Source organism: Astyanax mexicanus, unplaced genomic scaffold (assembly GCF_023375975.1).
Source record: "Astyanax mexicanus isolate ESR-SI-001 unplaced genomic scaffold, AstMex3_surface scaffold_33, whole genome shotgun sequence".
Lineage (NCBI taxonomy): Eukaryota > Metazoa > Chordata > Actinopteri > Characiformes > Acestrorhamphidae > Astyanax > Astyanax mexicanus.
In genome coordinates, this window is record NW_026040043.1 from 2,374,339 (window position 1) to 2,400,242 (window position 25,904).

Below are 25,904 nucleotides of genomic sequence, written 5' to 3' on the forward strand. Positions count from 1 at the left end.
TCTGCTTTCTTGATCTTGATCATGATCTTGATCTCTCGCTTTTTTTTTATACATGTAATATTTTAGGATTTAGGATTTATGAGGCGGGTTATGTAAAAGGTACAAAAACATATACAGTATTCTCTCAGACTATTCACCTATCCAACTATTTGTTTTTTTCAGACTAGCCTAGGCAGACTAGACCTGTTCACATTATGGCCTTGTTCTTTGTTCTGGTCTCTTCAAGAGTCTGGAATCCAAAAAAGTAGGCTTCGGCTTGATCCAGTGTGACTACCAGTACTAAGGACTTGGCTTGACTTGACTCGCAAACCAACAAGTCAAGTCAACGGCGTGAGGTGCTTGTTTTCTTGGCCATAAAATCTGAGATTTCCAAAGTCTTATTTCTTATTTCTTAAACAGGATGAAGGAGGAGAGGTACGAATGGCAGGAAGGTACACTTTGTTCACTTATATTTGCTTACTCAGGCGAATATTCCCTTTCGGACAAGAAGAATCGACAGTACTTTTCTTGTCGAGTCTCAAATTCTCAAATTTCCTTCCTCGGGAGCATCCGCTATGGCACAAGACTGGACATGGTGGTGGTAGTTTAGGGTACAGACCTTCCAGGAACTGCTGAGGAACAAGGAAACATGTTTAAGGTGCTGGTAGAGGAACCAGGCTCTGTGGAATACTATCGACTAGGACATTATACTACAGTATTCCTCTGCCGGTAGGGTGGCGGGGGCAGGACAGTCCCTGGCTTCATGCCCGTCTCTGGCAGGTATTCTGGGGTTTCAGTCCCGCCGGTTCGACCCCGGCTGTTCTGCTTGTAGAGGAAATTGTTACTGCAGATCAGGGAAGGGTCTTGCGGGTGCTGCACTACCTTGGAAGGAAGGCTGTGGTGCCAGTACTCTGGATTGTCAAAGGTGTTCTTGTAAGTCTTGTCCACCATTATTGTTCCAGTGTGGCTTAATTGGGGCATGAGGCTTTGATGGATGACGTGCCCCGGAAGGCCGGTGATGCTACTCTTGCCGATTGTTGCCACAGAATTAGGCTTCTGAGAGACCTGCTGATCTGAGAGACTACCAGGACCAGGGTAGCCAGGCTGGACTTGGTGGCTGACGTGGCATATTTGGCCTGTTGATGAGGGATGCCCAGACTTGCTCGGGTGATCGTTGGATGTACCCTTGAGTAAATGAGCGTGGGCGCCGTTCTGACTCATTGGTCCACTTTGAGGAGGTTGAACAGGCGGAATTGCAAAATGCACATGTGCTCCTTGGCTGTGGTGATGGGATCTCCCAGTCTGGGTGGTGATGGGTACAACATGGCTATTCGTTGGGTTGGTTGCAGATAAGGACAGCAGAGGAAGAGGAATCCCGTTCTTCTTCAGCATCTCCTGGCTCATTTCGCCCGTGTTGTGGTACAGAGGCTCGTTGATGTACTCGTCTTCAGCTCTGGGCTGCCCGTCAGGGGTGCTGTGGTATCCCGGGTTGTCCAGAGCATGGATCTCTCTGTTCTTGCGGCGCGTGACGAAAGGATTCTCCTCGATGGGATTCAGGTGCTCTGCGGGAATCAACAGACAGGTCATGGTGAATTTGGTGAACATGTAAACATGTGCTCAGGTTCCCAGGTGCCCAGGTGTGAAGGCAATTCTACCTCAGTTAATAATCCACACATGCTGCACAAAGAGCTCAGAGCTGTAATTCATCAAGAAATCAATTCCTTCTGACAACATAATAAAGGCAATAATGTGTTTTTGGTGTTTTAACCTCTTAGTCCCTTATGTTTTATGACTTGTGATTTTTTTTCTACCCTAAGTATTAAGGACTATTTAGTAACTGCATGAATGCACTGTACCGTGTTTGGTCCGCAAACCACAGTCCAGAGCAAAGGACCAAATCTGGCCCAACCAAAAGAAGTGGTATTGGCCTGAATCAACTAAAACATAGCACTTTTTAAAGGGCAAGTTTTAGACCAATTATACAAGAACCATTACTGCAACTGTGGATTAATCCCTAGGTCACACTTTTAGAAATCAGTAGTCGAGCTATATTCAAAAACCATGCACCATGCAGCTTGATTTAGGGTGTGTCAGGGTGTCTTTGCTATCGTAACGTCTGGAAAAGTACAACAATGCGTGGCTTGAAACAAGCAAAAGGCATGTACTAATTTGCTTATCTATTCATGGGTGTGTTTTGGGTGTATCGTGAAATAAACCAATTATTGTATTCCCTTCAAGAGCCAGGTGAGCTCTGAATTTGGCAGATTGCTATTTTAATGGTGCAGCAACCTAGGCATTTTCAATGCTTCTCAGCAGAGGAAATAGACCTGCTTGTTCATGTTCATTTCTACCAATGTAGATATATTCACAAGCACCATTGCTATTTAAACGATGCAGGTGGAAGGATTAATCTACAGTTAGAGCAGATACAGAATCCCTAGTACCAAAATCTGTTGTACACATATTACTGTGTTTCCGGATTTCAGTAAAACACAAGTTCTTATTCTTCTTCTATTGTTTAATTGGTTAAAATAGCCTGACTTTTGGTCAGATCAAATTGTGGTCCTTGGGTCTGGACCATGGTTCCCAGCATCTTTTAGACCTGTTATGTTGGTTTGGACCAAACTGAATAGTCTGGAGGTCTGAACTAAACAAGGTATTCATGAAATCACCTTAAACTGCAGTGTGAAACAAAGGGCGCTATTATAGTGATCTATAGTGCATCGGTTAATTAAGCATTGCACACGTGTTGGTGTGTCTTTGATATCGTGAGGACATAAAAAAAAATGGCTCATGCAGCTCAAAATGTTAAAAGCTGGATTTGTGCATGTGCTGAGGGTGCACAGTGTGCACACAGCGCTCCTGCATGGCTAAGATAGGATTGGGCGACTGACTGTTGATTGTTGTCAGGGTTTTAATCAGTCAGTGGCGCACCTGTATTTTTTCGCTGCCAAGAGAGAAACATACCAGAAATGTACTTGAACACACCTCACTTCCAGAACACCATGCCCATCAGCGTAGATTTATTCTTAAACTCTGATGCTATTTTAATGGTGCAAGTGCAAGGCGTGAAAATAGACTGTCGAGGGGGTGTAAGATAGCAACAAGCAAGATCGTGACGCACCTTGTGCAGGGTGTACGATATGGCCTTAAAATGAATTTGTGTAAAAGAAAATGTATACAGTGTAGCAAAAAAACATCGGTTCAGACAGAATTTAAGATATTAAACACCATTAAAACTCCACTTGCAGCTTCTGACTTTCTGGAATTCCTCAAATCCTTAAGAATAGCTTGAGTTTGCATTCATTAGCATGTAATCACTGAATAATAACCTCTACAACGTGCTAATAATCATCTTAAAAATATTGTTGAAGAGTTGAAGAGGTTAAATATTACCTTATGAAATTCACATGATTCTATGAATAGTCATCGCAGGCTTTATTCACCCTGGTTGCCAAACAAAGGCAGAATTAGCATGTTTGAGAGCTCAGTGTTTTGCAGTTCTGTTGCACTCTTTGCTCCGACGGTCTTCGAGCTTCAGCACGAGAGAGACCCTCACTTACTGCCAAGTTTGAGAATGGAGTAGCCCACAACTTATCGATCTATCCGCCCACTCATCCTGACACCGCATTTATGTTCAGCGCACTCGCAAAGTGGTCAGAATGTGTTTTTTTTAATCTAACCCTTTGAAGTGCACGGATACTATTACTGTATAAAAATAACTACACAACATAACGATTAATCACAGTAGATACATGAAGCCGTACATTAACACTCTACTATTAGAGCTGCTTGGGGTTAAAATCAACAAGTGGTGTTAAAGCTAAAAACATCATTCTAATTATTTACTCTAGCTTTTAAATTGATTGCAGAGAGAAAGATGTAGACAGCACAAGCCTTATGTTCACCATATCCAGAAGCTCCGCCCACTTCTCTTCTCTACAATACAGAGTAACTATATTCACTAATACCACTTACAACTTTACTACTGTACTCAACACAAGCCTTATGTTCACCATGACCAGAAGAAGCTCCGCCCACTTCTCTTCTCTACTACAATACAGAGTAACTATATTCACTAATACCACTTACAACTTTACTACTGTACACAACACAAGCCTTATTATGTTCACCATGACCAAAAGAAGCTCCGCCCACTTCTCTACTACAATACAGAGTCACTATATTCACTAATACCACTTACAGCTTTACTACTGTACACAACACAAGCCTTATTATGTTCACCATGACCAGAAGCTCTGTATGTTCTGGACCAAAGACCAAAGTGGTCTGGAAGGGAGGTGTGTTCTGGTAAATTTTTGGTGTGTTTCTGTCTTGGTGGCGGGAAACACAGAAGCTCCACTGACTGATTAAAACCCTGACAACAGTCAACAGTCAGCCGGCCAATCCTATCTTAGCCATGCAGGAGCTTCAAGCACAAATCTAGCTTTTAACTCAAAAATAAACAGAATAAAAAATAAAATAACATTACTCTTCTTTTAAATGAGCTGCTGGTGTATCTTCCCAGTGCAAACGATCTGCTGAGACAAGTAAAAGTGCTGCGCTGTTAAAATACGAACATGCCAAAGTCAGAGCTCACCTGCTTCTTAAAGGGAATGACAACAGGATTAATTAAGACAATTAGTACATGCATTTTGTGTGTTTTGAGCCGCGCAAGGTGTATTTTTTGTGCCCTCACAATACCAAAGAAACACCAACACACCCTAAATCTAGCTGCATGATGCACAATTGACCGGTGCACTTTAGGTCACTACTATAGAGCCCAAAAAGGGATAAAAGCTGCTTTACTGTCCCATTTTCTTGGGAATGTGATAATGCCTGAAATGCATGGATGCAGGAATGGATGTACAGTATATTAACAACTGGTTAAATATTACAGGGGTTGGATAATGAAACTGAAGCACCTGGTTTTAGAGCACAATAATGTATTGTGGTAACGGACAGTTCTGGTGGAAACAGGAGAGTTGAGGTGAACATTGAATTCTCCGTGATTTAATCAGCCGTGGTTTTATGTTTTTTGGATACAATCCGGGTTAGCACCCGAACATCAATTTCAGACAGCTTCCTCTTTTAGCGTCCACAGTTAATCCTATTGGATGTGGTTGGTTCTTCTTGGTGGTATGCTGACATTACCCTGGATACCGTGGCTCTTGATGCATCACAAAGACTTGCTGTCTTGGTCACAGATGCGCCAGCAAGATGTGCACCAACAATTTGTCCTCTTTTGAACTCTGGTATGTCTCCCATAATGTTGTGTGCATTGCAATATTTAGAGCAGAACCGTGCTCTTACTCTGCTAATTGAACCTTCACACTCTGCTCTTACTGGTGCAATGTGCAATTAATGAAGATTGAACACCAGGCTGCTCTAATTTAGCCATGAAACCTCCCACACTAAAATGATGACAGGTGTTTCAGTTTCATTGTCCAACCCCTGTACTTTGCGTTCATACTGTCTAAAATGAAATAAATGTCAAAGGAAATGAAAGAAACTCTACATTTCCTGGAAGGTTACCTGAGGAGCTCTTGTCCTTCTGTGGTGCCACGTAGCCGTCCTCGTCGGTGCCCGTCTTCTGCGTTATCTGTGCCAGGAAGACAGTAGGGTCCGCACTGTAGCGCTGGCCGCTGCTGTCCTCCGCCAGGCCAAAGTTGGGCTGTTTCTTCAGGCTTCCGTTACAGTGCTTCTCCTCCTGGGAGTCCAGAGGCAAGCGCTGGGTCCCCGCGGGGACGGGTGGGCCGCCAGTGGAGGCAGCAGCCCCTGCTATCTCCTCAGCTGGAATACCTCCATCACGGTAGCCGCACTGATTCTGTTAAGGAGAGGCGGGAGAGGGAGGAGGAGGAGGTGTTATAGTGCTATAATACCTCCTGCTATCAGTTTTATGAACAGAGTATACGACGGCATATGCAGTAAAACCACAGAGGGAACGGAAAGGGACAGCGAGGTCACTCTGCCTGTGCAGAACGGCGTATCACTGGTATTACCTCCTCACCCTGCGAGATCTTCCATCAGAACACTTTATAAACACTGGGGGATTCAGAAAACAGTCACGTATACCATCCTGCACAGTTATAAGTGGATTAAAACCACTGATGTAGTGCAGTGTTTCAACAAAATTGGGTTTACGCTTGTAATTTTAGGCTTAATTCCCTTTTTTACTTAAATTCTTAGTCTTAGGTTTTTTATTGATATTTATTTTGCTTTATGCAAAAAGTAAAATACAATGTTCTAATTTCCTGGATACTCTATAAATGGGAGAATCCCGAGAGTCACAGGAGAGATGGGATGTGTAGATCTATTTAAATGAACCTAAACTTCTGTAGGATGAGTACATGTGTAGACTACACAGTCATATCAGAATATTATGACTATAATTGGTGTGGAATAAACCTGTGAGTTGCAGAAAAGGTGGATCAAAATGGATTTTAAGTGAGCACAAATATAGACCAGGGTTTTCAGTTTTCAGTGAAGTTTCTCCAGCACTAAGGCTTGGTGCAGCAGCAGCGGTATTAGCATTGGCCGCTAACCGCGGCGCTAGTTCTTTCCCCGTTCTGAGGCAAGTATATTGAACTGTAGTCAGTGTGATTACTGTGCTTAAATAAGCTACGTGGGAAGAACTTTCCTGCGTTACCAGAACACAGAGTTTCTCAGTCTAGCACAGTGTTCTCAAGTCTCACGCTTTGAGCGTGTGACACACGCCACACATGGTATTTCTCACGCTTGCCAATCCATCGGCTGTATATTATAATGTACTCTCGTTGAGCCAATCAGAATATAGATCGCTCTGTTGTTAGGCAGACCTAGTCAAAGAGAGTGGGGTTTCAGCCAGAGTGTCAGGTGCGAAGAACTGTCCGATTCGAAAGAAGAAAGAACTGAAGAAGAACAGCGCGCACCCACAAACACAACCCAACCACTCCCACCAAACTTTAAAACTTGAGAGCCTTGGTCTAGCAATATCAAGTGGGATTTACTAGCGCTAACCGCGTCTGGCTAGTGCTGCTAACAAGGCCTGGCTAAGCGCTTGCTAACTGCCGCTAGTGCTCACCCTTGGACAAAATATTGGAAATCTAAGCTTACTGTAAATAAATGGACACACTTTACTCACCCAAATAAACTTAGGCCGTGTACTCACTTTGGTTGCCAGTGGTATAGGCATTAATGGCGTTATTAGCCGATAGATCTTTCAAGGATCAACCAATCAGGATGCTCTATCACTCACTTCCTATATTTTACTCACTACTTCCAAGAAACTGTTTCCTGGATATTCTATAAGTGGGAGAATCCCGAGAGTCACAGGAGAGAGGGGATGTCAACTCGAAGAACCCTATGTAGCATGTTCATTTCTATATAAATTTCTATAAAAAAGTATATAGTCCTCACCCGATTGGAGTCCAGGTGAGGTCTGGACGGATAGGACGTAGCCGAAGCATTGAAGCTCTGAGGCACCAGGTACTCATCAGCGTCCATCAGGTCCCCCAGGTCGTCCTCCTCCAGAAGACTCTGGAAGAATTTGCTGTGGTTTGGACTGGGCAGCTTCATGCAGTCGTCCCCCTGAGACAAACACAGCCCAATTACTCTCTACCTGCGCACTGTCTGAGGACTACAGAGTGCAGGACTCTTCGTTTATTATGCAGGAAGATAACAATGAGGACATTTATCTTGTCCGGTGCTCCTCTCTCACCTGGATGACGAGGTACCGCTGAGGGTCTCTGGCCATCCTGCAGAACTCTGCAGCCAGCTCTTTAAACCTGGGCCTGCTGTCAGCATCGATCATCCAGCCTTGAGAGGGACGACATGCATGAATTACTTAATGAAGAAGAGCCTTTTAAAAACACAAGAGTTTAAAAGTATGGAAACACATTTTTTTTTTTACAAATGAGTAATCAAATAAACAGTAGCATCCAGAAGGTGTCAATCTACAGAAATAAAACTTGCCAGAATGTCATAAGGCTCAATCTTACACCATATGAAGATGTGTGTCACTATGCTCATTGCTATCTTATACCCCACCAACATACTATTTTCATCCCTCCTGCCTGCTGATGGGTGTGGTGATCTAGTAATGAGGCGTATTCAGGTCATTTTTTGGCATATTGCTATCTTAGCAACAGAAAACACTTTCATTGCATCTTTTGAGCCGCACAATGCATATACTTTTCCTGACGTTACGATAGCAAAGTATCAACACTCCTATACCCCTACCGCACAATCTGCAGCAACTGTGTACAGAGAATATTGGAGTTATTATGGGATGCTGGGACATCCTACGTTTGTATGTGTAGCTCAATAAACATGACCAATATTTTCCCACATCAGTATCTGGTAACTTGGTAACCTTTATCTTTTCCCAGATAGCATTGCAGTCTAACACTTCCTTCTGAGTGCAACCATTTAATTGACAATAAAGTTTTAATGGAAGTCAATTTAAAAAAAGCGTATTTCAGGTAATTTTGAAGTATTTCTATTGGTCCATTCATCAAGAAATTTTGACTCAGTGTAGGGGACGGTTTGTCTGTTCAAATTATGTAGTAAACTAAAAATCAACAAAAATGGAAATACTTCTTTTTCATTGGACAGCGACGATATACAATGATCTAATGATACAATCCTAGTCCCGTACAGCTCATTTTTCTTTCAACTGGAAAACAGAGAGTTTGTAAAGATGAAATTAACTGATATTGAGCTCTTTTGGCTCTTTTGTGTACAGTACCAGTCAAAAGTTTCGACACGCCTTATCATTTAGTGTTTTTATGCTTTATTTCTCTATTTAATGTAGTTTCTACTTTGTAGAATGAAAACTAATGTAAATTTAAGGTTCACATATGGAATCACATAGTAAACAGTAAAAAAGTGTTATTCCTCCACATTAATCCCCTGATCTAAACCTGATGAACTGAGATGGTGATTTGAGGTGATTTAGTTGGGATGAGCTGGAGCTTCACAGCAAAGTGAAGAAAAAGCAGCAGCTATTGTTCAGCACCTCCAGAAACTCCTTCATTCAAGACGCAGAGAAAACTATTCCAGGTGACGGTACTGCATGTCCCTCTAAAGTTCTGCTAAAAAGTACTGTTTAAAAAAACTTATTTTGCCTTAACTTTTCAAGTATTCTGCAAATCCAAAATCAGCAGGAGACAAATATCACAAAAAATATTAAATTTCCCATCCAGAGCTAGCAGCTACATGCTAACAGATCAGTTCCAAATGTTTAGCAGACACCCAGGGTCAGTGCTCGACCCGAATTACAGAACTAGTGGCAGCGCCACTGTGCCAATCATTCAGTGGCTGGCAGGCATTCACTTCCTGCCACCTCGCACTGTTGTGATCTTCATTTCCCCACAATTAATTTCCCCTCAGAGCTCACACTCCAACACGTTATCTAAATGAGCAGCAATTACTCCAGCAATCAGACCCAATTTCATCTCTATCAATATTTCTTCCTCCGTGTTCTGTGTGTTTATTACTGCTACAGCAACGCGAATCACCAACAACAGCTCGCAGACGCAGTGTAATTAGAATTAATGCCTCTAATCTTCATCCCTTTTTATGTGCTTTTTGACTGGCATGCGTTTAATTCCGCCTCAGAGCGTGTGCAGATCACCCGTATGCTAATTCCCCTTTATACCGCCTACAAAGAAGCCGTGCAGGAAATCGGAAAACTGAGCAGCGGATCTGGCTGGGAAACAGCCTGGAAACAAGGCTGGATAAGCCAGGAAACAGTCTGGAAACAAGACTGGAAACAGCCGGGAAACAGACTAAAAACATCCTGGAAACAGTCTGGAAACAGCTTGAAACCGTCTAGAAACTGTCTAAAAATTGTCTGAACACAGCCTGAAAACAGCCAGGAAACAGAATGAACACAGTCTGGAAACAGCCTGAACAAAGCCTGGAAACAGACTGAACATAGCCTGGAAACAGCCAGGAAACAGAATGAACATAGCCGGGAAACAGCCTGAAAAGAGTCTGGAAACAACCTGAAAACAGCCTGAACATAGCCAGGAAACAGTCTGGAAACAATCTAGAAACAGGCTGGAAAGAGCCTGAAAAGAGCCTGGAAACAGCCTGAACACAGGCTGGAAACAGTCTGGAAACAGCCTGGAAACAGCTGGGAAACAGCCTGGAAACAGCTGGGAAAAAGCCTGGAAACAGCTGGGAAACCATAGCCTGGAAAAGGTCTGGAAACAGCCTGAACACAGTCTGTAAATAGTCTGGAAAACAATCTGTGAACAGTCTGGAAACAGTTTGAAAACAGTCTGGAAACATCAGAGAAACAGTTTGGAAACATGCTGAAAACAGTCTAGAAACTGTCTGAAAACTGTCTGAACATAGTCTGGAAAAAGTCTGAAAACAGCCTAAACACAGGCTGGAAACAGCCTGAACATAGCCTGGAAACAGCCAGGAAACAGAATGAACATAGCCGGGAAACAGCCTGAAAAGAGTCTGGAAACAACCTGAAAACAGCCTGAACATAGCCAGGAAACAGTCTGGAAACAATCTAGAAACAGGCTGGAAAAAGCCTGAAAAGAGCCTGGAACAACCTGAACACAGTCTGTAAATAGTCTGGAAACAGCCTGGAAACAGCCTGAACACAGTCTGTAAATGGAAAACAATCTGTGAACAGTCTGGAAACATCAGAGAAACAGTTTGGAAAGTGTTTGGAAACAGTCTGAAAACAGTCTGGAAACAGCTGGAAAACAACAGGAAACAGCCAGGAAATGGTCTGGAAATTCTGGCACACTCACATTTGACCATGACCATGTAGACGTCGATGGTGCAGATGGGGGGCTGAGGCAGACGTTCTCCTTTCTCCAGGATGTCCGGGATCTCACGAGTAGGAATTCCATCATATGGCTTCCCTCCAAACGTCATCAGCTCCCAGATGGTCACTCCTGAAAAATGTGAAGGAATAAATGTAAATAAACAACAGTAAAGCTTTCTAGGAATTTTATGTCTATAAGATACATATATTATATATTAATAATATACATATTTTTCATACATACATACATACATACAATAATATACATATATTAAAATACATATATTATTTTCCATTGAAAGGATCACTTTAATTATTTAGATCTCTTAGATTTCAGTAGCATTGGATGAATATTTAGTTGGATGTTAGCTAAATATCAATTAAACCTTTCAGAAATAAATATTTATACTATTATTATTTTAATACTATTCTATAACTCAAGAACGCATCCTTGAATAAATCTGAGTTTATTAAAAACCCAGTTCTGGTGTTGATTAATTAATTTTGATGATTTTACTTCATTAGGAATGCTGTAAATGATAACTTTTACATTTTAAATGTTTTGCAAGTAGCATTGACTTGACAGACTATAAAGTCATGTATAACAGCAACTTGATTTAAATACAATTTCCCGCTGCTGAGGCAGCATTGCCGAGTAGCATCACAGCGCTAACGCTCGGAGGAGAGCGCAGCGACTCGATTCTGATACATCAGCTCACAGACGCAGCCTTGTGCTGATCCACATCACCCTAGGAGTGATGAGGGGAAAGAAGAGTGCCATCTACTGTACCCACCCAGAGAGAGCAGGGGCAACTCGGGGCTCCAGCAGCTGATGGCAAGCTGCATGACCGGAATTCAAACTAGGGATCTCCCGATCATGATTTAGGAAGTCTTAATCTGGAACAATCATCAATAAACCAGCAGAAATTACTTACCGTAGCTCCAGACGTCACTTTGGTGGGTGAACTTTCGGTAATGAATGCACTCCAGTGCCATCCACTTAATGGGCATCTGCATAAGAGACGCAGGATGGGAAGACTTTAATAGGATTTAAACTATTAGGAGACATTTTAACTATTAAATATAATTCTTTTTAATTGAGCTGAACTGCTGATTAAGTGCAGTTTAATCTAATTTATATATTAGACATATAAGTTACAGCTATGAACAAACGCTGCCTCTGCTGCTCCATGCTGTTTACACACTAAGAGTACTGTGTTTAAAAGTACAGCGTCAGATTTTTTAAAGCAGCTTCACATTGCACAGATATACAGATATATATATACACTAAAACACAGAATCTTTTCACTATATTTGCTTTCTTACTTGCTCTGACCAATCAAAAGAGACTCTGATGTGCTCTCTTGGTTTATTGGTGCGTTTGCATTTTGGTGCGTTTAGGTTTTTATGCCTGTGTGAAACCAAACCAAACAGAGGGAGAAACTCTCCAAATAAACTCAAATAAACTTTTCAACTGATCCGAACCTTAGAAACTTTCACAACTACAGGTGTAAAAACACTCTTTTATACTCAGATAATTAAATTCTAATTCAGAAATCCTTACAACCAAGCTGAGATTGAGTTTATAATAAAGTAAAAAAAAAAAAAAAATCCTCTAAACAATTTATTATGCATTCTTTATTCCAGAGCCCCACGTTACGGCTTTATCTCCGCTCAAACAAACAAGTATTCACTAGTATTTTTTTTTAGATAATACTAATATATATATATATATATATATATATATATATATATATATATATATATATATACAGCTCTGGAAAAAATTAAGAGAGCACTTCAGTTTCTGAATCAGTTTCTCTGATGTTGATATTTATAGGTTTATGTTTGAGTAAAATGAACATTGTTGTTTTATTCTATAAACTACAGACAGCATTTCTCCCAAATTCCACATAAAAATATTGTGATTTAGAGCATTTTTTTGAAATTTATCAGAAAATGAGAAATGGTCAAATTAACAAAAAATAGATTCATAGAATATAGACCTCAAATAATGCAAAGAAAACAAGTTCATATTCATAAAGTTTTAAGAGTTCAGAAATCAATATTTAGTGGAATAACCCTGGTAGTGTTTAATCACAGTTTTCATGCATCTTGGCATCATGTTCTCCTCCACCAGTCTTACACACTGCTTTTGAATAACTTTCAAGCAGTTCTGCTTGGTTTGATGGCTTGTGATCATCCATCTTTCTCTTCTTTTTCCACATTCCATTTTTAAGTGGCCCCTCATTATTTTCCAGAGCTGTATAAATTGCATTTTACATTTCTTACATTCATTATTTTATATATATATATAAAAAAAATATATATATATATATATATAATTTTTTTTTTATTTATGTTTTTCGATTGACAACACTACTAAAAACACACTAAAACTTTACAAAGCTCTATAAAAAGAGTGAAATATGCAAGGGTATTGGGACAAAAATTTGTAAAATGAGAAATGTACCATCTTTTTCAAAAATACAGATAATATTATTAGTGTATAGTTTGATTAGCAAACAAAAAGTGCTTTTTTCTTTGTTTTCTGACCTTGCCTCCATCGGCGTTGTACTCCTTCTCGTCGGCGTCCAGCAGGCGAGCCAGGCCGAAGTCGGTGATCTTGATGTGGTTGGGAGATCTGACCAAAACATTGCGAGCGGCCAAATCCCTGTGGACCAGCCGTCTCTCCTCCAAGTACATCATCCCCTGCAGGAGAGAAGCAAGAATAATTAACCCAAATACGCTTCTGTGATTATATCATCCTGATCACGGCCGCCGTCACCCTGTTCTTTATTACCGCACTTTACCCGCCGTCGTACGGGTGTAAACCTCCTCAAACACTGTTATTATTCCGTCATTTTAATTGTATATTCCTCACAAACAAGCGCGGAAGAGTCTGGAAGGGTGGCCATTATTTCTGCCTCTGCTCTGCAGGGAATAAGAGGAGCTCTCCTCACCCACTTCCAGCTCTTTTCCCGCAGCTCGTGGTGGTATAGGTACAGGTGCGGCTTTGAGGGAGTGCATCAGGGTTCTATATTAGGGCCCGTCAGATCCGATTCGCTCCCGGCGGACCTGCTGCAAATCTGTGCGACACCTAATCAGAATGTGATGACATCTCCCGGTACCTCGCTGTCCTGCTCACTGCCGTTTAACCCCTGCAGGACTGGACGGGTCCTGAACTGTGATATACAGGATTCTGGGGTATGAATCCGTTGGTCCAAATTAAACTGAAACACCTGTCATCATTTCAGTGTGGGAGGTTTCACGGCTAAATTGGAGCAGCCTGGTGGTCAATCTTCATTAATTGCACATTGCACCAGTAAGAGCAGTAAGAGTGTGAAGGTTCAATTAGCAGAGTAAGAGCACAGTTCTGCTCAAAATATTGCAATGCACACAACATTATGGATGACATACCAGAGTTCAAAAGAGGACAAATTGTTGGTGCACGTCTTGCCGAAGCATCTGTGACCAAGACAGCAAGTCTTTGTGATGTATCAAGAGCCACAGTATCCAGGGTAATGTCAGCATACCACCAAGAAGGACCAACCACATCCAACAGGATTAACTGTGGACGCTGTAAGAGGAAGCTGTCTGAAAGGGATGTTCGGGTGTTAACCCGGATTGTATTTAAAAAACATAAAACCACGGCTGATCAAATCACGGCAGAATTCAATGTGCACCTCAACTCTCCTGTTTCCACCAGAACTGTCCGTCACCACAATAAATTATTGTGCTCTAAAACCAGGTGTTTCAGTTTCATTGTTCAAACCCTGTATATTGAGTAATAGAAGTTTAAGGTAAAAGAAAACATTTTTAGACATGACCTAAAGGAGGACAAAGGGAAATAATGGAATAATTTAGGAAAGGAGGAGAAGAAGGAAATTATGTTAGAAGTAGTTACTCTAATTGTTAGAGGTGTTAGGAGAGTAAGTGCTCTTTGAAGAGCTCAGTCTTCAGGAGTTTATTAAAGGTAGTGATGCTCCTGATCTGGTAGTGGAAGGAAATTTGTTTCAACATTGCATGCAAAAAAAAAAAAAAAAAAAAAAAAGTTCTTATTCATAAAGTTTTAAGAGTTCAGAAATAATCAATATTTGGTGGAATAAGCCTCGTTGGTTTTTAATCACAGTTTTCATGCATCTTGGCATTATGGTCTCCTCCACCAGTCTTATACACTGCTTTTGGATAACTTTTTGGCATTTAGCTTGGTTTGAAGGCTTGTAATCATCCATCTTACTCTTGATTATATTCCAAAGGTTTTCCATTTGGTAAAAATCAAAGAAAGTCATCATTTTTAAAAGGTGGTTTCTTATTTTTTTTTTCCAGAGCTGTATATGTTGAGACACAGGGTAAAGGTTAACTGCCTTACTTTATGACTCAACAGCTTAGCAGAGCTGGGTATTGAACCCAACAACCCGCAACCTTGTGAACTCCCAAAAATACTAAAATTTACAGCACTTTGACAGAACTGAGACATAAAGAAAAGGTTAAGTCATTTGCTTGCATTTATTGCATATTTGAGTTGGCTATTAATCCCACAATCCTGTGATCAATAACCCAATAACCCTACGCTCTAACCAGTGAGTCATCAGTGCACTACCGTGGATGCTGTCGTGATGGAAAAAAAGGCTCGTGAGGAAAAGAGCATTCAGACATTTATTTGCTTGTTGATTAATTTATTTATTATCTCCTTGGTAGAGCTCCACTGTTACCAGTGTTGGAAGTGCGTCTTTGTCAATTTTCAAGACAATTAAATACCATGAAAATTGACGCCCTGCCAAGACATTAACGCTCATTATTTACATCAATGAACTAAGTTGGAAATGGAGGTCTGCTGAGAGCGGAGCGGTAGCACACGGGAGCCGAGCACATCTCATTTACTGCTCAATCACTGAGTCATTTAAACCGAGAGCGGAGGAAATTAATAAATAACGCGAATACATAAAAAAAAAAAAACATCGGAAACTTCGGCTGCGGATCTGCGGGTGACAAAATACAGTACAGGCCAAAAGTTTGGACACTCCTTCTCTTTTTCAATGAGTTTCTTTATTTTCATGACTATTTACATTGTAGATTCTCACTGAAGGCATCAAAACTATGAATGAACACATGTGGAGTTTTATGTACTTAATAAAAAATGAGCTGAACCTCCACAGTCACCGGACCTGAACCCAATCCAGATGGTTTGGGGTGAGCTGGAGCACAGAGTGAAGAAGATAAAGAGCCAACAAGTGCTAATAAACACCTCTGGGAACTCCTTCCTTCCTTCAAGACTGTTGGAAAACTTTTCACTAATTTCAGGTGGCCACCTCTTGAAGAAGCTCATTGAGAGAATTATGCCAAGAGTGTGCAAAGCAGTAATCAGAGCAAAGGGTGGATATTTTGAAGAAACTAGAATATAAAACATGTTTTTTTCAGTTATTTCACCTTTTTTTGTTAAGTACATAAAACTCCACATGTGTTCATTCATAGTTTTGATGCTTCAGTGAGAATCTACTCAATGTAAAAAGTCATGAAAATAAAGAAAACGCATTGAAAAAGAAAAGAGAAGGTGTGTCCAAACTTTTGTCCTGTACTGTATCTCTGAGAGCGTTGCTGACTGGGATGTACGACGAGGAACAGCAAGCGTTCAACTACTCCAAACAACGACTTTCCATTAAACTCGGACACGAGGCGTCGTCCTCGGCTCCCTGGGAAAAATACGCTCCTTCCCGCCTCGCCCTCGAAAAAAAAAGAGCCGCCGTAAAACGCCTCGTCCTGCAGTCGTTAGAATTTATGTGAGCGCGGCTGCGCGCCGCACAAAAGCTGAGTCAAGCAGAGTGCGTTAAAGTATATTCGGCACTAAACCTCTCCACAGCTACAGATGAATGTGTGCATTAATCGATGGAACAAGCATCTCGCCGGGAGAGAACGCAATGGATTCATCTATCATCCCTCCGCCACCTTTACAGCTTTTTACAGTCACAATACAGCCCCGCAGATACACAAACGCCAGCATTTCAGCTCGTTTTTATAGAACGTCAGGGCGTGAGAGCGTGAGATCATGCATATGTATGAGGGATGAGCGTGTAGAAATGTTTTGAGGTAGAGCACAAAAAAACAATAATTGAAACATTGAGTACAGTCAGATTTACTTCTTCAGTTTTACAAGATCTTCCAGAGAATTGCTGTTCAGTCTCTATTGGACTGTTAACGTACCAATATTGGACCATGTTTGAGACATTTGAGACATTACTGCTGCTTGGTTTTGGACTTCTACTGAACATCTACTGGACCTCTATTGAACAGCTAGAGGACCACTGTTGGACCGTTATTCCACAATTACAGAACTGTTATTGGAACACTATTGAATGTTTATTGGACCACTTTTGGACCTCTATAGGATGATTTTAGGCATATTGGAGCTCTATCAGACCGCTTTTGGACCACTACTAGGCTGTTAAAGTACCACTATTGGACCATGTTGGAACCACTATGGAACTGCAGTTACCACTATGAAACCTCCATTGGACTACTTATAAACCTTGGTTGGGCTTCTACTGGACTACTATTGGTGCTTTATTGGGCAACTATGAACCTGCTGGACTGAACTGAACTGCTTTTGGAACAACCTTTCCGAACTTTTGGAACAACCTCTGTTGAATTTCTAATAGACGATTATTGGATGGCTTTTGGACCTCCCTCTACTGGACTTCTAGTGGGCTGCTACTTTGGTTCACTATCTATTGGTTGAGCATCTGTTGGACGTATACTGAACCATAACTGGACCTATACTGGGCAGCAAATGTGAATATAATGGGACTGCTATAGAACCATTGTCAAACTTATATTTTGAGCCGTATATTGGACCACTGTTGGAGCTCTACTAGACTGATATACAGCTGCTATTGGACTTCTGTTAAGCTGTTGTCAGGCCAAAATTATACTCTATATGTTTACAGTATAAAGTATTTATCTGAATATGTATCAATTTCCATCTTTAAATAAGGTCTTTAGAAGATATTTTAGGAGTTGGGTTTGAAGCTTCTTATGGCTAAGCTAGTACAAACCATTTTATTGAATGCATGTGAATTTGAGACTTTTGGATCGACTACAGAGTTAAATATGAAAATACCTCACCACCATATGTATTTTGCACCTTGCATATAAACATTGATTCCCATAGACTGTTTAGATAATTACACCAATTGCACAAATGGATTTCTGGCTATTGCTGCCAGCCTGAAAACACAGGCATCTCAAATATTAGCCACAACATTGCATCAGGAGACCAGCCAGAATAATTACAATAGCACATCGGCTCTACTGACAACAGAACTCGAAGAAATTACTTCTGGCCAATAGGAGAGCGATCAGTAGTGATGTTGTGATAAAGACATGCACCAGATATCCGATCTGGACAAATGTCAAATGTCAGAATTAATCGTAACAAAGAGAGCATGATAATAAATCTAATCAATGGGTGACAAGAGCATCCACTGTGAAAAGGACAACTCCACCCACTTCTCTACTACAGACTACAGAGTTACTATATTCACTAATACCACTTACACCTTTACTACTGTACACAACACAAGCCTTATGTTCACCATGACCTTCCAGAAGCTCCGCCCACTTCTCTACTACAAAACAGAGTTACTATATTCACTAATACCACTTACAACTTTACTACTGTACACAATACAAGCCTTATTATTATGAAGCTCCGCCCACTTCTCTACTACAATACAGAGTTACTATATTCACTAATACCACTTACAACTTTACCATGACCAGAAGAAGCTCCTCCCACTTCTCTACTGGACTTTACTGGAGGAATCTGGGATAGTGGACCATTGTGCTCAGTTGGATTAGTGTAGTAAGTATCTGGCATTTATTTGGAAGAAATGGAATGTCTTTTAAATGTTGTGAAAAGGAAGGTGTAGCAGGTCAGAAATGCAGGAATGGATATATAGTATATTAATAAATTGAATGAAATGGAGCTGAGCAGATAAAACATGAAATATCTTGGGTTTATACTGTCTGCAATCAAAAAAGTAAAAAAAAAAAAAAACTTTAAAACCAGTTTTTAGTTTCAGACATAATTCAGATAATCAAGTTAATTTACATGAGAGATTAATCCTTTAAGGCTACTCTACAGCATAATAGGTGCATCCGATGGTTAATTTAAGCAATATCATAAAATATCAACTTTCAGATCCATGAAGTCCACTTCAGTTTCTGAATCAGTTTCTCTAATTTTGTTATTTATTGGTTTATGTTTGAGTAAAATGAACATTTTTGTTTTATTCTATAAACTACAGACAACATTTCTCCCAAATTCCAAATAAAAATATTGTTATTTAGAGCATTTATTTGCAGAAAATGAGAAATGGCTGAAATATCAAAAAAGAAGCAGAGCTTTCAGACCTCAAATAATGCAAAGAAAACAAGTTCATATTCATGAAGTTTTAAGAGTTCAGAAATCAATATTTGCTGGAATAATCCTGGTTGGTTTTTAATCACAGTTTTTTTTTATACATCTTGGCATCATGTTCTCCTCCACCAGTCTTACACACTGCTTTTGGATAACTTTATGCATTTACACTCCTGGTGCAAAACTTAAGTAGCAGTTCAGTTTGGTTTGATGGCTTGTGATCATCCATCTTCCTCTTGATTATATTCCAGAGATTTTCCATTTGGTAAAATCAAAGAAACTGATGTTTTGTTTTTTTGTTATGTATTATATACGCAATAATGTAAAAATCATTAGTGATAAAAGCTGTAACCCTAACTACTGTAACGTAAATTATTTCGCTCTTTAGGGCAAAACAAACCGTACTCATAGACGTCAAACCTACTGATGGACATCAAAGCCTCTTCAGGAGATCAATAGCCATGTTCAAGGCATATAAAAATATATATTTCTCAACGCTTCACGAGTAAAAAGAACCAAAAAATCGAGTGGTATTAATGCAGGTCCAGCGCTCGGTTTCAACACCAGCAGCCGTTGGCGATTGGAGGAGCCGAGCCAGCCAGCCAGCGGCGCTCGTCCGTGCGCTCCATTCCAGATGAGCCGCATGAAAGGCAGAGTAACCTGAATCAAAAGCCACTGAAACCAATTAGCATAGCAGGTCCTTTGCATGCTGGCCCAAGTGGCAGCTCCCAGAGCTGGCACAGGTCGCTTCCCAGATATGGGGGGGGGGGGGGGGGGTGGGGGTCGGATGGGGGGGCTGTGCCGGGTTAGCGCCTGGCTCTCCTGCATGCATTAATAGAGGTTAAGCCATCCTGGACGCTGGAACAAGGGAGCATCCCCCGGTGCCCTATTACACCATTACCTCGCCTCTGCCTGCAGAAATGACAGAGATTTCACACACAGAAAGGCGTGCGAGGCATGTGGTGATGCTCATTGCTATCTTACACCTCGCCAACAGTCTATTTACATGCCTTCCACCTGCCTCGACTAAATAGCAGCAGAGCTTCTGAATATATCTACACGGATGGGCGTGGTGGTTTGGAAATGAGATGTGTTCAGGTAAAACACAGGAGCTCCACTGACTGAACACAACGTAGACAGACTTCAACAGATAGATGTTTATTGCTATCTTGGCAATGCACATCCTCCTCCACTCGTTTCACATACAAAGCCACACAGCAGTGCACAAACCCAAAAACAAGCAGGTCAGTTTCCTCTGCTAAGAAGCGTTGGACATTTTACAGGGACTTTTACAGGGAATAATGAGCTAGTTACAGGCTGATTTATTTCACGTTACGCCCAAAATTAATCACAGTCAATGCCTTTTGCGTGTTTCGAGCCATGCAAGGTGTACTTTTCCCATTGTTACGATAGCAAAAACTCACTGACATCCTAAATCAAGCTGCACAATGCGCAGTTGATGGCTCACAAAAGTATTGATACCCCTTGATCTGTTCCATATTTTTGATCAGACCAAAGTAAAAGTAACACTACTCATCACCCTGAGCACAACATCCACACTGTAAAACATGGTGGTGGGAGCATCAGGCTGAGGGCATGCTTTTTTCAGCAGGGACAGGTAAGCTAGTCAGAGTTGATGGGAGGATGGATGGATGGATGGATGGATGGAGATAAATACAGGACAATCCTGGATAAAGAAAACCTGTTGGAGGCTGCAAAAAGACTTGAGACCTTCCAGCAAGATGATGACCCTAAACATACAGCCAGAGCTACAGTGGAATGGTTTAGATCAGAGAATATGCATGTGTTAGAATGCCAGCAGTCAGACGTTCATTGCTATCTTGGCAACACACATCCTCCTCTGTTCTTTACACATACAAAGCCACACAGCAGTGCAAAACCCCAACTATTACATTAACAACAAACAGAATGAACAAACATAAACAAGCAGCTCAGTTTCCTCTGCTGAGAAGCGTTTGTTGGACACGTTATAATAAATTGATGGCTCACCTGAAATAGGTTACGAAAAAAAGACTCAAGAACTCTCTTTTTGAACCGTGTATTGGTTGCAAATGTCAATGCATCTCTTTTCTGCATATAGGATCACTAAAGCTTTAGATAGATAGATAGATAGATAGATAGATAGATAGATAGATAGATAGATAGATAGATAGATAGATAGATCTATGTTATTTTATGTAGTATTATGTTTATTGTTGATGAATGGCATGGCGCATTGGTGTTCCCAAGATAGCAATGAACGTATGAGCATTGACTAATGTCAGGGTCTTAATCAGTAAGAGGCGCACCTGTGTTTTTCGGTGCCAAGATGAACAAGCAAAACTCCAGAAATTTACCTGAACACACCTCATTTCCAGACCACCACACCCATCAGTGTAGATATATTCAGAAGCAGTGTTGCTATTTAAACGACGCAGACAGAAGACGTGAAAATAGGCAGTTGGTGAGGTGTAATATAGGGCCCTTAGAGGCAAAACACTCCTAACTCCACAAACTCTTTAACTAATTCAGACCAGAGGGAACAAACCTGCATGTAAAAACATCCTTACAACATGCCCAGGGGCTGGTTTCAGGGGAACAGCCGGTTCTGAATATCAGGTCCAGGGTCAGATTATAAAGGTACAGGCATGTAGAGGAAACACAGCACTGTGTAGAGCATGAGAATAAAGAATAACAAGAAAGAAGACAAAGCAGAGATTAATAGAGAGCTGAAAGGTCCCCTCATCAGGAATGTAGCTCACGCTCTAACAAGATCCACTCAAAGACGCCAACAGGGGCTTCCATTGTTGTCCTACACTTTATGCAGCACATGGTAACTCACTCCAGGCCACGGCCCAGAAGGCTGCCGGCTCCAGCGCTCAGACTCACTGTGGGAGGAAGTGAATTCCTGCTTTTCCTCCTCTGCATCACCACAGCGCCTGATTCACCACTAACACTGCCTGTTTCTAATAAAGTTGCCAGTAAATGGTGTTTCTAATAAAGTGACCTGTAAATGGTGTTTCTAATAAAGTGGCCAGTAAATGGTGTTTCTAATAAAGTGACCTGTAAATGGTGTTTCTAATAAAGTGACCTGTAAGTGATGTTTCTAATAAAGTGACCTGTAAATGGTGTTTCTAATAAAGTTGCCAGTAAATGGTGTTTCTAATAAAGTGACCTGTAAATGGTGTTCATAATAAAGTTGCCAGTAAATGGTGTTTCTAATAAAGTGGCCAGTAAGTGGTGTTTCTAATAAAGTGGCCAGTAAATGGTGTTTCTAATAAAGTGGCCAGTAAGTGGTGTTTCTAATAAAGTGGCCAGTAAGTGGAGTTTCTAATAAAGTGGCCAGTAAGTGGTGTTTCTAATAAAGTGGCCAGTAAGTGGTGTTTCTAATAAAGTGGCCAGTGAGTGGAATTATAATGTAGTATAGTAGGTGTTTCTAATAAAGGGGCCAGTAAGTGGAAGTAAATCCTATTTACTATGTGTTTCTAATAAAGTGGCCAGTAAGTGGTGTTTCTAATAAAGTGGCCAGTGAGTGGTGTTTCTAATAAAGTGGCCAGTTAGTAAAAGCTGCAGTTTTGAAGGCTGTGTGTTGGTCAGTATGGACCAACAGCAGGACTAATGTAATATGTTTATATATGTTTATATTGCTCTGAATTGTTATGACAGTGTTTTACTGATGTCGGCACTTCCTTTATGTTTATTCTGCTGGTCTGGAAAAGCCTGGCAGGAAAAGTCAGGAAAATGCCCCCATAATTCCGAGCGCACGTCTGAATAGTGCGGAAGTCATTAATAGTGTTTTGCTGGCTGCTAACATATGCCAGTCACAGGCGTGCATATGTTAATGAAGGAATAACCCCATGACCAATAAAGGCATATAAATGCAAATGAATGTAGGAACAGTAAGTCATACAACTGGAACAGTCGCACGAGGATGTAGAGGAAAGTGCTGAATGGTCAACATGCAAAGCAGCTGTGAGCCGAGGCTGGAGCTCAGCAGTAGTTTTTCCTGGTTTTCAGGTATTCAGTAGTGCGAAATCGCAGAATTCAATAATTAATAGTTAATTTAATGGCTGGATGCCATGTTCTTGCTGTGGTTTTACTTTAATTATAATCCACATCTGATTTTCCCTTTAAATTAATACAGATATGAAATTGTGCATCTTTTTGGATTGGGTATGGAAGTCAGGTACCAACCAAATTACATCAGTACTACTAATACTATCAAACTAAGCTGAACTGCTTGAATTTTTGCACCAGGAGTAAAGCAGCATAAAGTTATCCAAAAGCAGTGTGTAAGACTGGTGGAGGAGAACATGATGCCAAGATGCATGAAAATAAAAACTGTGATTAAAACCAGGGTTATTCCACCAAATGTTGATTTCTGAACTCTTAAATCTTTATGAATATGAACTTGTTGTTTTCTTTGCATTATTTGAGGTCTGAAAGCTCTGCATCTTTTTTGTTATTTCAGCCATTTCTCATTTTCTGCAAATTTGTGAGAAATGTTGTCTGTAGTTTATGTAGCTTTGTCTATTGGTAGGAGCGTGTCTTTACCTGCATTGGCTTTATAAAATAAAATAGTATAATAGTAATAGTAAAATAGTAAAATAGTATCACAATATTTTATGGTATTTTCACTATTTTAACGATACTCTTGCTGATATGACAAAACATTAAATAAGAAATAACAATAAAAAATACTCTATTGCAACAAAATGAAAATTAAATTAAATTGCATATGATATGACACGGCACACTCCTAACAAAAATATTTAAAAAATACAAGAATTTTTATCAGATTTGTAACAGAAGTCAATGATCCAGAATCCAGTCATGATACTAATAATAATGCACTCCAAATATCTCCATATATCCAGGATTAAAGTAAAATAAATGATACTGAACAGGTATAATCTGACTCTAGTAGATATATAATGGTGCTTAAAATGAGATTGCATTTGTCCTGTGTGGGCATCCATACTTGGCGGCACTCTTGTTCACTTCAAATTAGGCATCCTAAGAAGTGCTCAACATTAAAATGGAGCGAAAACAGCCATTGTGCAATGGCAATATGGTTCACGCTCCACACAGTTTTTTTATGCCCCTATTCACAACATTGTTAGTGATACTAAAATATTGTTTTATGATTGTGACGGAGAATAAGATAGCAATAAGCACCTTTGTATATATATATATATATATATGCAGGGGTTGAACAATGAAACTGAAATCTGTCATCATTTTAGTGTGGCTAAATGGCTAAATTGGAGCAGCCTGGTGGTCAATCTTCATTAATTGCACATTGCACCAGTAAGAGTAGAGTGTGAAGGTTCAATTAGCAGAGTAAGAGCACAGTTCTGCTCAGAATATTGCAATGCACACAACATTATGGGAGACATACCAGAGTTCAAAAGAGGACAAATTGTTGGACCCCGTCTTGCTGGAGCATCTGTGACCAAGACAGCAAGTTTTGTGATGCATCAAGAGCCACGGTATCCAGGGTAATGTCAGCATACCACCAAGAAGGACCAACTACATCCAACAGGATTAACTGTGGACGCTGTAAGAGGAAGCTGTCTGAGATTGTATCCAAAAAACATAAAACCACAGCTGATCAAAGCACGGCAGAATTCAATGTGCACCTCAACTCTCCTGTTTCCACCAGAACTGTCCGTCACCACAATAAATTATTGTGCTCTAAAACCAGGTGTTTCAGTTTCATTGTCCAAACCCTGTATATATACGTATATATATATATATATACGTATATATATATATATACGTATATATATATATATATTGTGGCGTGAGGAGGCGGGGGAACCGTGGGTCCGCCCCACGCCGGAACTCACAGCCATGTCTGTCCCAGCCGGTGTGCATTCAGGACTGATTAAGCAGCCGGCTGGGACAGGTATAAAAACTCAGCCTCAGCTCACTGAAAAAGACTCTTGACTGGGGAGCTGAGGGCTGAGGCTGCACGGACCTTTAAATGGAACTGAAAGTAATTATACTGACTCTAGAGCCCCATTAGGGCTGAGTATGTTTATTTGAGTTGTTTTGGGTGTGGTGGAGGGCAGTTAAAAGCCAAATAAAAGGTACGTTTTGAGTTTATTTACTCCCCGTGTCTGTGTTATCTGTGCGCTTCCTCCTTCCGGGTCACAGTGGGTACGCCCCTAACCCCAGGGGCCTACAACAGTGGTGGAGAATGCGGGCACCGCCCCTTTTGGGCGGGGTCCAGTGACCTGGTTGGAAGGAAGCCGCGGAGTGGAGCACGACACGGGGCTGTGGTGGACTCAAAGCGTGCCTTTGTTTGGCCGCCCGAAGCCACACCTCAGTTTTGTTTTGCCTTTTTTTTTCCCGGAAACATAAATAAATTTATAATGCCTCGCGGGAGAAAAAAAGGGAGGCCCGCCCCCGGCTACTCACCGCCTCGCTGGTGCGACGCCGGGGAATTCCCCTTCGCCTCTTTACTCCTCGAGCCAGAGCCCGCCCCCAGCTACTCTCCACCGCTCTGCAGCGGTGATGCAGAGGATTTCCCTTTCTCCTCTCTCCTGCCGGAGTGGCTCCGTCAGCGGTGGGAGGACGCCAGCGAGAGGCGGCTGCAGAAGCAGTGGGCGCCTCGCCCCGAACTCGGCTGGTGCGAGTGGTGTCCGAGCCCCAGACACCGGGAGGCCGAGTGTGCTCACACCGGCCCGGACTTCTGCTGCTGCTGCGTCGGCCCGGAGGAGGAGG

At 41.2% G+C, this 25,904-nt stretch overlaps 1 protein-coding gene across 1 annotated transcript in view; it reads right to left on the reverse strand.

Annotated features, from left to right (window-relative positions):
• Positions 1 to 369: 369 nt before the first annotated feature.
• Positions 370 to 25,904, reverse strand: part of LOC103029321 (receptor tyrosine-protein kinase erbB-4-like) — a 351,238-nt gene continuing 325,703 nt past the window's right edge. Inside the window, exons 21-27 of the mRNA XM_049473086.1 lie at positions 13,310 to 13,465; positions 11,689 to 11,764; positions 10,737 to 10,883; positions 7,679 to 7,776; positions 7,378 to 7,548; positions 5,515 to 5,806; positions 370 to 1,541 (exon numbers count right to left, since the gene is read on the reverse strand). Coding sequence (XP_049329043.1) covers positions 685 to 1,541; positions 5,515 to 5,806; positions 7,378 to 7,548; positions 7,679 to 7,776; positions 10,737 to 10,883; positions 11,689 to 11,764; positions 13,310 to 13,465 — 1,797 coding nt within the window. The 3' untranslated portion in view covers positions 370 to 684. The remainder of the gene's footprint in view (positions 1,542 to 5,514; positions 5,807 to 7,377; positions 7,549 to 7,678; positions 7,777 to 10,736; positions 10,884 to 11,688; positions 11,765 to 13,309; positions 13,466 to 25,904) is intronic.